Source organism: Cariama cristata, unplaced genomic scaffold, assembly GCF_000690535.1.
Source record: "Cariama cristata isolate BGI_N322 unplaced genomic scaffold, ASM69053v1 scaffold20200, whole genome shotgun sequence".
In the NCBI taxonomy this organism is placed as follows: Eukaryota; Metazoa; Chordata; class Aves; order Cariamiformes; family Cariamidae; genus Cariama; species Cariama cristata.
In genome coordinates, this window is record NW_009596612.1 from 9,015 (window position 1) to 23,332 (window position 14,318).

The window sequence follows — 14,318 nt, forward strand, 5'->3', positions numbered from 1 at the left end:
CCACGAGAAAGACCTTCATGTGCTGGAGTGTGTCCAGAGAAGGTCAACGAAGGTGGTGAAGGGTCTGGAGCACAAGTCGGATGGGGAGCGGCTGAGGGAGCTGGGGGTGTTTAGCCTGGAGAAGAGGAGGCTGAGGGGAGACCTGATCGCTCCTGACAACGACCTGAAAGGAGGGTGTAGCCAGGTGGGGGTCGGTCTCTTCTCCCAGGTAACTAGCGATAGAACCTCAAGTTGCACCAGGGCAGGTTTAGATTGGATATTAGGAAAAATTTCTTCACCAAAAGGTTTGTCAAGCACTGGAACAGACTGCCCAGGGAAGTGGTGGAGTCACCATCCCTGGAGGCATTTAAAAGATATTTAGACATGGCACTTAGGGACGTTGTTTAGCAGTGGGCTGGGCAGTGCTAGCTTAACGGACTCGATAATCTTAAAGATCTTTTCCAACCTAAACAATTCTGTGAATCTATGATTACTCTTGAAGGCTGCTGAACACCACTGAAGGAGAACGATTTACAGAAATCGGAGGTTTATAATTACATCATGGCCCTGTACCTCCTTTCTTTGAACTTAATCTAGTCATGTTTCTTATTATTCCTCATCCATAACTTGTAGCTGAACCGTGTAAAAAACTTAATTAAAAACCTGCATGACTCCTGTCCCAGCCTTTCCTCTCCAATATATACCCTGCTTCTCCTTTATTCCCATGTAAATCAACAGACAGGATCGCATAATGGAACAGATCTTCAAGCTGGCAGTTTAATGGAAGTGAGATAGCGATGGCAGGTTTAGGCTATACTTTTATTAACAGCTTCAACAAACCAAAGTAGAATTCTTTTTTTTTTTTTCCTATGCTCCTCAAACCTGAGGCACTGAATTCCCATGATCTTGTTTCTTGTTATATAGAATTAAGCAACTCCAAAGCTTCTTTCTGTACCTGAAAGAAATAAATACACTCATAACAAAACCGTGCTGCGTAGTTACAGGCTCTTCCAGCAGAACTCACAGTGCAAGCACCCAAACGTTTCACCACAGTTCTATAAATTCAGAGCCCTCCCAAAGACTGGTCATTTCTCTTCTGTAGTTCAAGATACTCAACACTTGAACTGCCACTGGGGAAGAAAACCACTTAAGCCAGTGCCTTCAGTGTCATTTGCTTACTATATGGAATAAGTTTATTTGTGTTGAATACAGATGATTAGCTCTTGATTTGCTGTAGTCCAATAGCAGCATGGAGTAAGTCATCCTATGTCCGACCACAACCAACCAGTCCCGGTTTTCAAGACTCTGGACAGCAGCTAAGGAAGTGTGAGAAGACTGTTTCTGAGACTCCCTTTGCCTAGGGATTCTGGCTAAAATAATGTAAAATTTTAGTATGACCTCTAACATCTACATTAAAAAACAAAACAAAAAACCAACAAACTTCTGGTCCTGACAGAGCAAGCAGTGCAGACAACGTAAGCCAGATACTGCAGATACTCAGAAGCACCAAATGTTCAGAAAAACCTACGTATGCCTACCTCTGCCAAATGCTGAGAGAATTCAGATTTCTCTGCACAGACCACTTTCCTTCTTACACGTCAGGCTCCCAGAGAATTCTGCATTTGACACATTCACCCAGAGAAGGGACAGAGGACCACTTCTCTCAGTTCCGCAGCTCCACACCCTTCTAGGAGGCGAGGAGATGGATGTTTGTACCAGGAGGCCACGCACAGCTGCAGCAGTAAGTGCTTTAACAACTTGGCTACTGCACAAACCCCACGACTGGCTCCTTGTGTGTGGTTTCTAGAGGAAGGCAAGCTTGTGTGATCACTGGTTTCACATGTGCCTCCAGCTACTACCAACTGCCAGAAGAACTGACCAATTCCATACATACTCGAGACCACTACTCCTTTAGGCTATTAAATTCCTATACATTTTGCAAAGCAGCGGAGGAACGGAACCCTTACTCATATTTCTACTGAAAGATGTTGCTGAAGGAGCTCACTTTCGGGAGAAACAGTTCGAGCCTTACTAGAGAATCTACACAGGGAAGCCTTAGTAGCGTTTTTTTCCTGAGGTGTGACGTGCAAAATCCTACCGAAGTATTTCTTACAATGAGGACATTCAGAACATCACAACACATTCGGATGTTCTCTGTAGCAGTGAAAGCATCTCACACTGCAGCTTAATATGAAATGAATTAAGAGGTCACTCAGATGTAAGACAAACTGAGTGGAAATCAGGCTTTGTTAGTCCTGATGCTAACAGGATTGCTTATGAAAGGTAACTGCAATTGCTGTGGTTCATACTGAATGCAGTATTTGGTCTGAACAAGTCTAACGGATTACCCATCCTGGAAGTACTCTGGATGTGTTTAGGTAGGAAGCAGATGCCTGCCCATCCAAACCAGGATCTTTCTCAGCAGTTCAAGAGGGTAATTAAGTGCCTCACATCACCTGGCATTGGAGATTCGATGTCAAAAGATACATTACTTCCATTTCCCTCAATTCAGTTAGCCTGGATCTCTCCCTAGGGGCCTGGAAAGGACTGCAATGTTAAGTTTTATGGATCTAGCAAGTTGCTAGATCCATAAATGCTTTTTTCTTCCTACTGTTCATGTGGTTTTTAGCTCTTCCAGAATATGATTTCTCCCTTTCCAGTTTTAGGCATGTGAAAAGTGAAACTGTGCTCACACAGACATCGCTTAGCTCAGGTGCCTGCCTTCACTTCAACAGCACAGTTAAGGGTGAGTTGTTGTTAGCACTACAAAAGCATCATGAAGAAGAAAGAATAACAATTCTTTATTAAAACCAGAATATTTCCAACCATTGTGCTCAGAGGCAGTTACCAACATACTAGAATTTCTTGGTGTCTGGACGTCATCCCGGACTATAGATGCTGAACTACAATTTACTCTGAGTTAACTTTATAAAACATTCCACTGCTGTGATGTCACACATCTTGGTTACAACATATGATTGTACTATTACAGTTTGTAACTTCCTACCTGTTTGTCCTCTTCTGTATGTGCAGGATACTCCTTTGCTTTGCTTAACCACAGAAGAGCCATCTTTTTATTGTTTAACTTCAAGTATGTCTTCCCCAAAAAGAGCAAATTTTTGCTGTAGAAATTTGGGTCAGCTGTGTAGAGAGAGAAGAAAAGCTTTAAATGAGAATGAGCAGCGTACTATCAAAGCCATGATACAGTGTCACTCCTTTAAATACTTGTGTTGGAAAAGATGAATAGTATTTTGGCTTTGGCTCAGAAGGCAGGCCATGTTAAAACTTATATTTGCTAGATTTTGGTCTCGCCGTTACATTAACTAGCAGCTTGTTAGTTAATACTCTAAATGAAACTGGATTCCTCACAAAGAGCAAAGCAGCGAGCCTAATGCGTAACAGCTTTGTTTTGCAGATTCTGTACTTTTCTGGACCTAGTAGGTGCAACAGGCAATGCAGCCGGCTTAGCAAGTATAGGCAAGGAAATAAAGGGCACATTTCCTAGCTTCAGACCATGCATGTACAGATATTAGCTTAGCTTTTGCCACACAGGAAGAAAACGTAAAACCATTTGTACCCACATTTAACTTTAATGAGAGATTTAAGAAGTTGCTTTTATAGTGCATGCTTTAGCTATCATTCTTAACGGCTAGTCTTGCCTACTGTTCACACTCATAGCACAGGCTTTCTCTGCTGCTGGATCCAAGGTCAGAATTCAAAACATATGGAGGTGTTTTGGAGGCAAATTTTGAGATTAAGTCCACCATTCCACTTCACAGCTGCATTACTTGACACCCAGGGGAAGATACAGAACAAACTTTTCCTTTCCACTTCACCAATATAACTATATACAAATCTTTCAGAGAACATTGTCTTCCCTCGTCTTCCTTTATCTTTCAGCTAGTCAGTTTTGCTTATGGCTTCACTCTTGGAGAAATAAGTCGTCCATATTTTATTTTACATGTGGACAGTTTTACTGCCAGTTAGATTGGCACACTGATCCAAATAGCTTCTGAAATAATAAAAAAAGTGTGCTTTCTCTGTTGTGCTGTTTAGAATACAGAGGACTTTTGAGCTTCAAGAAAGTTTAGAAAAAGTGACATAAAATTCCTTTTTGCCTGCTTCTTCCCCCTGCATCCCAGTTGAATGCCTTGAGGAAGAGTACTTTGTTACTAACGAAGGTACAAATTTCACTTTAATACTTATTCTGAAAAAAACCCCTCATGTTACACTCCAAGTGATGATAGTAAACATGTAGTATACTTTGAGTATCTCTGATGAAACATTCCAATGTAACAGTGTAGTGTGTTGAGTATGACAACAGGCTGATATGTTTATCAGCAGATCATACGCTATTAAGATAATACTGAAAGCTAGAGGTTTACTGCAAGTCATCATCCGTAAAAGATAACTGTTCTGCCCAAAAAAGCTATAAGTATTACCTTCCTCTGCCATGTGAAAGTAACGAAGAGCCTGCAAGAGATAAGGTTGGCTTCTTTAAAATGGAGAATAAACTGGACACAGTACTCAAACTAAAACATTACGCGCATGCTTAACATAGCTGAAGGAGGACTGCCCTGTCCATGACCTTATTGTTATCAATTCAGCATGCTACTGATGGTTCTCGTTCAATGTACAAACAGATCTGACACGTTCTCAACAGAACTAGTACTTACCCAACTATTCCCCTGCCACTTCCTCCCTAAGTACAGTACCTTGTATTTGTCCCTAGTAAATTGGATCGTGTTTTTCCAGGCTTCAACTTGTCAAGATACTTTTGAATTTTATTTCTACCATCCAGCATATCTGCAGTTCCCCTAGCCAGTTCTCACATATAAATTTAATACATGAAACAAATCTTAGTATTCAGGTCATTAGTGCTGACAAATACTTCAGGGAGACCTGATTCCTACAGAGCACCAGTTTGTATCTGCTTACATGAGAACAAACCTTTATGAAATCCACACGCATTTTTCAACTAGTTTCCCAACCTGCACACCAGAGATTTCAGTCCATTCCTACCTCTTCCTGATGTTACTAGCTGAAGGGAAAAATACTGTCAGAGAACTTAAAGTGTGGACATATATACAAAACAGTTTTTGTTCCGAAACTGCTGAAGTCTCACCAGTATGGCTCAACTACAGGTTCTGGGACAAGCTGGCTTCTGCAGCCACTTTAAGTGCTACAGAACTCGATGCTGGAACTGGCATGATTCTGCAGTATTCCAAATCCTGGCTGGCTGATGCTTTGTATTCTTCTGAGAGTGATTTTCAGCAAAACTTACAAGCTTGACATTCCATTAAAAAGTTTTATTTCTTTTTCAATCAGAGCTTAAATTGCTTTCGGTGTAACAGCACGCAGCCTTCTACAATTACATTCTAGTGACTCCTGCTCCTCCCCCCCACCCTTAAAAGAACAAAAAATAGTGGGCCAGTTACTGGTTGATCTAAACAAACACAGACTATAACAGCTGCAGTAAGCTTTTCTATTACCAATTTAATTTTCAAGTTTCTATATATGTACAAGTGTTTAAATAAGATGCCTACTGTGTTAGACACCCTAGAAGATACACCTCTGGACAGTATGTTTTAGGGTGTAAGACAGCAGACATACCAAAGATGAACAAAAATACTTTCAACTTCAATCCCCATATGCAGCCAGGGGATAAGAAGGTATCTGTTCATGGTAAGTAATAAAGCAAGCTGTTCCTTTTGCATTTAATATAAAGGGGAAAATTCTAACAGTCCTATCAAATAAGTACATGGTGTAACACCACCATACAAATCATCAGCACTGGAACTAGTAGAGTTATCTACAATAGATCATAATAGTAAATACAAACTAAGTTACATATAGCTTGTTATTTTCTGCTGCACAAACTATATGAAATAAATTTTCACTGTTCTGTGTGTGTTACAGCTGAAAAAAAAAATAAAGATTTTTACATTTTTGGATATCCCTCACTTTCCTGTTATTTTCTCATTTTATTAATGACAGTTGTAAACTTACAAGTTCATACTTATTCCATAAGAAGAGGTCAGCTTTATCATGAAAATTAATAAGAGTATATCAGCAGCTTTGTGGGGAGAATAATAATCTGTGAAACATCTGCATATCGTACCTCTTGAAATGTGGAGGTTGGTGGTGTGGCAAATAACGTTGCAGCTATTTTTCTTTGGTACCATGGCATTTCAGCAAAGGAGTAACACCTGGAGCAAAAGGAAACATTTCTATATACCCTTCACATTTTTCTCTTGTTTTTGAGCAACATTCTCATATCTTGGACTTCATAACTGTTGTTTCCAAGAATGACAAGAACTCCAGCCACACTGCAAGTTCTACAAGCAGGTTCTTACAACTGAACAACAAATAGCAAGATGTCTGAAGCTCCGTAGCTCTGCTAAAGAAGTTTGGGTGCATCTTTTACTGGGAACTGCTATTACATTAGTCAAAACTGCAGACAGTTACTAACCATCACACAGCTTTTGAGCTTAAATGATTTTAACGATTTATTTGTATTTGATATTGTTCTAATATATTTGCAAAACCAGGGCACAACTGAGTAATGTCATTGCCTTACCTCAATGCTACCTTGTTTTTCTCGATCATTAATATAAAGCAGATCTGCAGTACATTCCTGAAAGACTCTCATCTATAAGAATGAAAATAAACCCAAGAATCAAACTACTGTGTTCTAGGCTAGGCCACTCCATGCTGTTTTCCTATCTACTAAACATCAAAGGTAATCAGTCGCCTATCTTAGAGATGATGAAAGGATTAAACATTTATGAAGTTTCAAATATGTAGAACATTCCAGGTGTAAACGTTAAACAACACTATTCACTTCATTACCCTCCCACATCGAGTACAAAAATATTATTTACTGTGTAAAATGAAGCTCTCTAGAGGAGGTGAAAAACTAATAAATGCAAATATGGAAACATTCGGAGGAGTGGGGGGAAAGGCATGGGATAAACAGTCCAAGCTGAAATTTTGCCACCAGATGTGCTGTACCTGAAATGTCAATAAAAGAGGTTCAATCCAGGATAGCCTAGAAAGAGACGGGAGCAAAAACTCAAGAACCGCCTGATACCAATTCCCAGTTTCAGATGAAGCTACTCTGGGATTCAATAACAAGTATATTTAAATATACGATATGGGGATATTTTACTGCCAAAAGCAGTAATAATCTCACATTTCTGATCATCTTTTCTAACTTTCCTTAGGAACAATGTCTGAAGTACTTTCCAGAACAAGCTTCCAATCTCAAAACTGACCTTGAGGCTCATTCAGTTGGCAGCATAGGGTTCTGTTTAGAAATTTGGACTATTGCAATTGTTAGGTCATGTGGGAATGAATGGTGGAGACTGAAAAACCCAAGTAAGTTTGTAAACTAATAAAAAAACCACAAAACTCTGGAGCAGTAGATCGTAGTTTATGCCTGATACTCATGTCCAGAAAAAAAAAAGAACACAGAGAAGGCAGCTGTGGTTTTTAGTTTTTTTGGCCTTTTTTGGCGTTTTTTTAAGCTACAAATACATTGGGTTTGTTTATTTTCAATCTCTCAATCTTATAGTAGAAATTTCCAGTAAAACAATGTAGCAGCTTCAGTCCCTTTCAGACAAATACCCAGAGTGCTGTCTGGAGTCTCTCACTAACAATAAAAGAGAATACTAACCACAGAACGCCCTGGTTAGTAGAGAAAGCTGTATTTCCAGTCCCTTCATCTGCTTTGCAACAGTAATTCTTAATACTAATTTCACTGAGCAGTAAACTAAATTTCAAATATTTTTGTTAATGCACATGCATTTATAAGCTGCCTTTACTTAAATAACTTTTAAAATACAGTCTCATAACAGATAATGTTGGAAGTATTTTAGGAACACATCTCACTTTTGATAGCTTTTTGCTATACACAGGTTGTATTAAGTTGCAGCCATCACTGAAATTCAATGTAAATTCAGTGTTGAGTTTTGTCTCCATTCACACCAGTAGAACAAAACGAGCAGCACTCACAATCTCTGATGTCTCCTATGGAAACATACTTACAGCTGCAAAATGAGTTTTTAATAGTTCCATACAGCAAAACAAATAAATTGAATGAACAATTATTTTTCATCTTTTTGAACTGCATTAAGAATTAACAGCCATACCTTTTCAAGGCATGACATTCTATACCTGGTCAGTAGGTTGTCATGTTTACATCAACTCTTTACAAGCCACTGAATTATTCCAAGCATTTCTGCAATTCATACAAGACATTTTATGTTTGGGCATTTTCCTTCGTCACATGCTAACTTTTGTTTGAAAATATGCCTTACCAAATGCCTATGAGATGAATTGTTGTAGCATCTTTTGGATTCAGTTCAATGGCTCTCTAGTGAGGGAGGAAAAAACCACAAGATGTAAAAAGTTGTTCTGCCACATCTGGATTAAAATACGTTAAAAAAAAGTAGACTTGTTATACTACTATTAATTAAACCAGATTAACAGTGTGTAGAATATCAGGGCGATACAGTATTTATTCAGTGCACTAGATCAGCTCACCTCCAAAAAACTGAAGAAACGGACAAGATTTCTAAGCACTTCTGTTTAGTAGGCCATTAAGAGTTTCACATGAGACTTGGCACATTCAGATTTTGATATAATTTCTAGTGATATAAATTGATAGTCCTTTATCTCCTCCAGTGTTTGTCCTTTACTGCTACACAATCCAGTTAAAAGGACAGCCACACATCCATTTCTCAACAGCACAGTTACATTTTATCTAGTCCTAAGAGGTGTCAAAAGCACTTCAGCCATTTCAAGACTCCCTTCTACAGGGACTTCGTTTACTGCAGGAGATAATTTGCACTCTTTGTTGCTGGGGCATTCGAGACTGTCACAATAACCTGCCCAAAAAAGGTGTCACCAGGAGATTTGAACAAAAGTACACTTTCAAATTACAGCCAAAAAATAGTTCACAACTGTCACACAATCTACATACCGGATGCATTAATGCTGTTGTATGCAAAAAACTGTTTACATTACCTGGAAGTGCTCTTTGATGACAATGGCATTTCCAATTTTAGTTTTGATTCCTTCAAAATCTCCAACATCACTGAGGCAAATTGCATACCACTGTAATTCAAAGACCAAAAAAAAACCGTTTAATACAGTGCTATAGCTGTCAATAGTAAATTAAAAAGAAACAACCAGAACAGCTGCCACTACCGATAATGACAACAAGCAGGAAGCATTTGCTAGGAACAGCTAAGGCAGCATCAGAGCAACCTGCTGTTCTGCGAGCATAAGGGAATCAATGCCCTCTTCTTATCCAAGATGCCAACACAACCAACTGTCCTTTGTTACCTCTCTGCCTGAGAGAGAAGCAGCACAAAAAAAAAAGAGCAGAATGAAGCCAGAGCCTGAAGTATTTCCAGTGAAACTCTACAGAGCTACTATTGTGCACAGAAACAGTGTGCTGAATGTGAGGTGTGTACAACATTTTTCAGGCTACATCAGGGAAGGCTGAGCTGATTACATCAGCTATAATCAATCTGATCAGTCACCTCTTTCTGTGGTCCTACACACATTTAACCAGTTCCTGTTTCCTAGACAGAGGAAATTTAGCTGCAAAAGTCTGAACTCTGATCTTCCAAAAAAGTCAGGGAGAATTAGAAGTCTCGCTCATTCTCAACTGAAAAGTTAAATTATACTGAAGTTTGCTGAGACAGCACAATGACATTTGTTCCAGTTTCTACTGGTAGAAATCAAAGAATAAGATTTAAGTTATTTTGCTTGGCTCACCTTGTGCGCTGCAAAATTTGATTCATTTTTTTCAAGTGCCTTTTTCGCATACTCAAGGGCATCATATGCCAGTTGTCTTTTCTCCTCTGTTGAAGTACTACTAAGCTGAGCTAGATCTCGTGATGCCCGTGCCAGCCGCCATAACAACTCTGCGTCATCACTAGTTATGAACAGAAACAGTAATGTTTTAAAGCAATAATGGAAACAAAGCAAGCAAAAGTCTTAAACCAGTCTTTCAATAAGCATCTCAAGTGGGTGATAAGACACGAGCATATCATCTGTCATTCTATGCTACAGACACCCCCAAGGTAACAAACAACAAACGAAAGCCCTCCATTATAGATTGTCTGATGCTACCTTCCTTCTGCCATTCTGGTCTGTGAAGCAAACGTATCTGTAGGAAAGAACTCTGTTTTCTCAAAAAAGATGCAGAATTAAAAAAGCCAACAGCACCACTCAAAACACCAGAAGGAAAACAAGGACTACTTTGTTCTTAGCTAGATGGTAGTTTATCCAGCATTCCACTGACTCGATATTAATGTTTACTAGGAATGTTTAAAATATTATTCATCTTTTTCCCTATAATTGTACCTAAATAATGAAATTCTTCCTAGAACAACAGTGAAAAAACATAGATTAGCTGTATTACCACCACATAAAGCTGTACATTTATATATTCATTTATATCACTATATCAAATGGTTTATAGTATGTGATAGCCAAAGATAAGGGATTTTAAATTTTATTATTTTGTTAAAATATTGTTTTGAAACACTGCTTACATTTTACTATACTTTTAGCTAACTACCATTTTAATTTTGGCTTACTGTTTTAATACAAACTTTAAGTTTAGAAGGTCTTTCAGAGGTTCTGGCTATAAAACGCCCCCTCCTGCTTCCTGCCCCCTGCCCCCTCCCTCCCAATAGGAACACTCAAGTGAAAACTACCAGAAACTAAAAATGTTAAAAAGTATACATGAGTTATTGGTAAACTCAGACTACCAATAAAAGCCACTTTTCTTATCTGGAGTAAAACCGACTCACTGTTCAGAGCAGCAGTCCAGCTCTAATTGTAACAGAGTAACACAGAACTAGCAGACTCATTTTTCAGCCAAGTCATAAAAATGTTAAGTATTGCTACTGGAATCATTACTCCTCACAGAGTAATTAATATTGCTATACACCTAGTAGCAAACTTACATCTTGCTTATGACAGAGTGTCCCTTACAGGCTAGGACCTTCATTTAACTTTCCAGGTTTCATACTTGTGCCCCTGGCAAGAACAAGAAAAAATAAAAAAAAAACCTAAAAACCAAAAAAAACCAAACCCAAAACCCTGAAAATTACTGAAAACAACTGGACAGTTGATTTCCTCCAGAAATGTTCTAGGAGTGAGATGCCCTGTCTCCTCCAAAGGAATGGACTTTCCAGTTTGCAATGCATTTTCTGCTTTTTCATTCAACAGCTTGGCCCAGTTCGCTTATCAGTAATGTTTTCTGCAGTTAAGACGTAACTACATGAGTAAGCTTTTTTTGTTCAGACTCAAATCTTAACATGAGACAAATGAAAACAGACAGAACCGTTGGTCAGCAATGAAAAAGAAATGAAACCGTGACTCTCAAAAATTTTTAATACCCGAATTCTAGGTACTTTGATCATTTAGTAACGTGTAGACACATTATGAGTTTTTGCATTATATTTTAAAGGATTCTTAGAGTAACAAAACAAACAAGCAAAAAAACCCCTCTCCTTCGCAGGACTGAAAAAATTGAGTGTTAACCCTCAACCTTCTACAGCTACCAGTCCTTTCTTCATTCAGTTTTCTGTTAGGAGAAAAAAAGATCAAGGGTCCTTCTTTCCTACTTATATAAAGGTGAAAACAAGGTTCTCCAGCATACCACAATGAGAACATTAGTTGAAAAACCGTTACAGAAGAGCATAGAAAAGAAGTCACAGTAATGTCTCAATGCAATCAAATACCTATTTTTATGCTGAACCAGCAACTGATACAGTTTTTCAGTTTCTCCACTCCCATACAGGTAGTCTGCTTGCTCTATAACTTCTTCCACTTAAGAAGGAATTAAAATTGTGGAAACAGAAGAACAGAATACATGTAATTAGGACATTATAGCATAAACAAAGCATTTTAGAGCAAGACAACCTCACTGAAACACAAACGATGTAGTTCCTTTTTAGGCCACCATTCCAAACAACTTACATGCACAGCAGGATTGAATACGCTGCATTTTTACTGAACAGCTAAGAAGAGAAAGAGTGCTGAAGACATGCATCTCTCTTAAAACTGCAAAACAGCTTTCAGCAACAGAGCTTTGGATGCTTAACAGATTTAACATTCAAAAGTGTCTTTCTCAATGCATGAGGCGACTAGAAGCAATTTGTTTTCGTCTTTGTGAAAATGGAAGAAAAAAAAAGTATGAAAAATACAACCAGGAGGGCAAGTGCAGTAGAGAGTAGTGTCTTTTTGGTATTACTCCTGGGTCCGTGATCAAACTTCTAAGTCAAAACATAAGACTTATCCCCCCCTTCATAAAAATGAATCATGTTTATAAGCTTTCTTTTTTCAAGTTATCTAATTGATACTAGGTAAGTTATCTAACTTGGTAACATGAATATAGTAGTCATGTTTCACAGCAGAGTTTTATTTATAGAAGAAAAAAACGTTGAAGGCTACTAAATAGAAAAGCCTCCTCTTCAGCTTAAAAAGATCTTAGAATATAAATCACTGAAGACCACAAGAGTGTTCTGGATAATTTTTAACCCTGCCACCTCTAAATGCCTTCTATCAACCATTTCAAAGATAAGATAAGGTAACGGTTTACACGGACTTTGGATTTTAGTGTCCAAGATTAGCTTCATGGTACATCTTCATTATTATCTTTAGTGAACTGTTATGTTTGCTTGTTGAGACTCCCTAAACACTACTAACATATCTAACGACTAAATGCTCAGAACTCAAACTTCTGAACACATTTCCCAGATGTTTTATGTAAATTATTAGACTTTTATTTCTTTAAGAGCATTTTTCAGGTATTTCTTTTTTACTCTATTTTCACCATGTCTATTACTTGTCTTACATAGAAAGCCCACTAACCTTGCTGTTCTTGGCAATGTAAATGCCAGATTCAAGTGAAAGCACTAAAAAAAAGACCAGAGGAAACCAAGCAGTGTTATTTATGTTTCTCATAGGAAATTTTCTTATTTGTGTACTGAGTAGCTATCTTGAATCTATTCACTGAAGCTCCTTCTATTATAGCAAATAAAACAGTTCTTACCTGTGCAAAAATCTACTGTCTGAATTTTTATAAGCATAAACATCTAAGACGTTCCTCTCTGAGACACAAACAGGTTTTCTAAACTGGCTACTATCTAATCTACACAGTAAGGCTACATTTCAGGTAGGCTTACTCTCAAAAACTCCTAATTTACCATGTGAAAAAAAAATTTTAAGTCTGCAACAATATCCCCTTTTAAGATAATTTTACTTTTCTTTCAGTAGTGAGACTATCTTTATTCAGATCCTGAAAAGAACATTTTATCACTTGTTCTATTCTTTTCTGGTAGATAAAGTAAGGCTTTTCTTCCCCTTTTTCAGTGTGATAAAAATACAGGACATTTCTCAGCTTCGTTTAAAATGCAATCTCAGTGTTGCTCGACTAGATTAAATGGGAATCGCACTGTGTTCATATTGAAAATCTGAACTAAGATTTCTAGAAATTAAGGTTTGGTCTGTATTCCTAAACGAACTAGTCCTTTCTCAATAAGTTATTAAAAGCTTGGGCAACAAGTTAGATATCATACACCTTGTGCATGTGTTACATCCTAGACAGGATGAGCTACTACATCGGCTTTCAGTGACACTTGAAAGAATCACTTGTTAAACTGCTACAAGGCTACCCTGAACCAATTCAAAAGCACCCTGTCATGGAAAAATACCACATGCAGTCTTAATGCAGAAAGTCAAAAGCATTACACCACTTTCCTATATAATTATGGCACCAAAAATTTTTAGTTTCGTATTAGAATAATCTATGTACTTTAAAATTTGAAAATATTACCTTTGAAGCTTGCATGAACCTCAGCAAAGCCAGAAATCAGCTTGTGAGCTCCATAAACCAACAGAGACCCTGTTGAAAGTGCAACCCCCCTTTGAAGGCCTTTTCTAAGCACCTGAATGGGATCATAAGATATGTAATTAATAAACATCGTCAATCTGACCTAAAAAAGTTTTTCCCACTCTAGTATAAGTTATATTTCAGATTTTGAACAGAGAAAAGACTTTTAAAAGTTAAAAAGAAACTTCATAGGACAAACTCACCACATCATCAAGGGGGTATTTTAAGTTTTTTCCAACAGAGGCTCATAATTATGCTTTAAAATCCGAACAGAGCACTAGACCGACATTAAACCATAAATATAGGGCAAACACAAGGTAAGAAGCTAAAAAAGCAAACCTGTGTATCTCAAACGAGCGCAAAGATCCCAGCTTTTGCAAAAACAAACCAGCCCTCTGCTACGCCCCGCGATGCCGGA

At 38.0% G+C, this 14,318-nt stretch overlaps 1 protein-coding gene across 1 annotated transcript; it reads right to left on the bottom strand.

The window, feature by feature from the left end:
* Positions 1–731: 731 nt before the first annotated feature.
* RMDN1 (regulator of microtubule dynamics 1) lies at positions 732–13,955 on the bottom strand (the record flags this gene model as incomplete). The annotated part of the gene is made up of 9 exons (XM_009706919.1): positions 732–934; positions 2,987–3,120; positions 4,422–4,452; positions 6,101–6,188; positions 8,301–8,356; positions 9,010–9,099; positions 9,769–9,928; positions 11,748–11,835; positions 13,844–13,955. Coding segments are annotated over 9 exons (798 nt in total), but the record flags the coding sequence as incomplete, so codon positions are not given.
* Between the last annotated feature and the right edge of the window lie 363 nt (positions 13,956–14,318).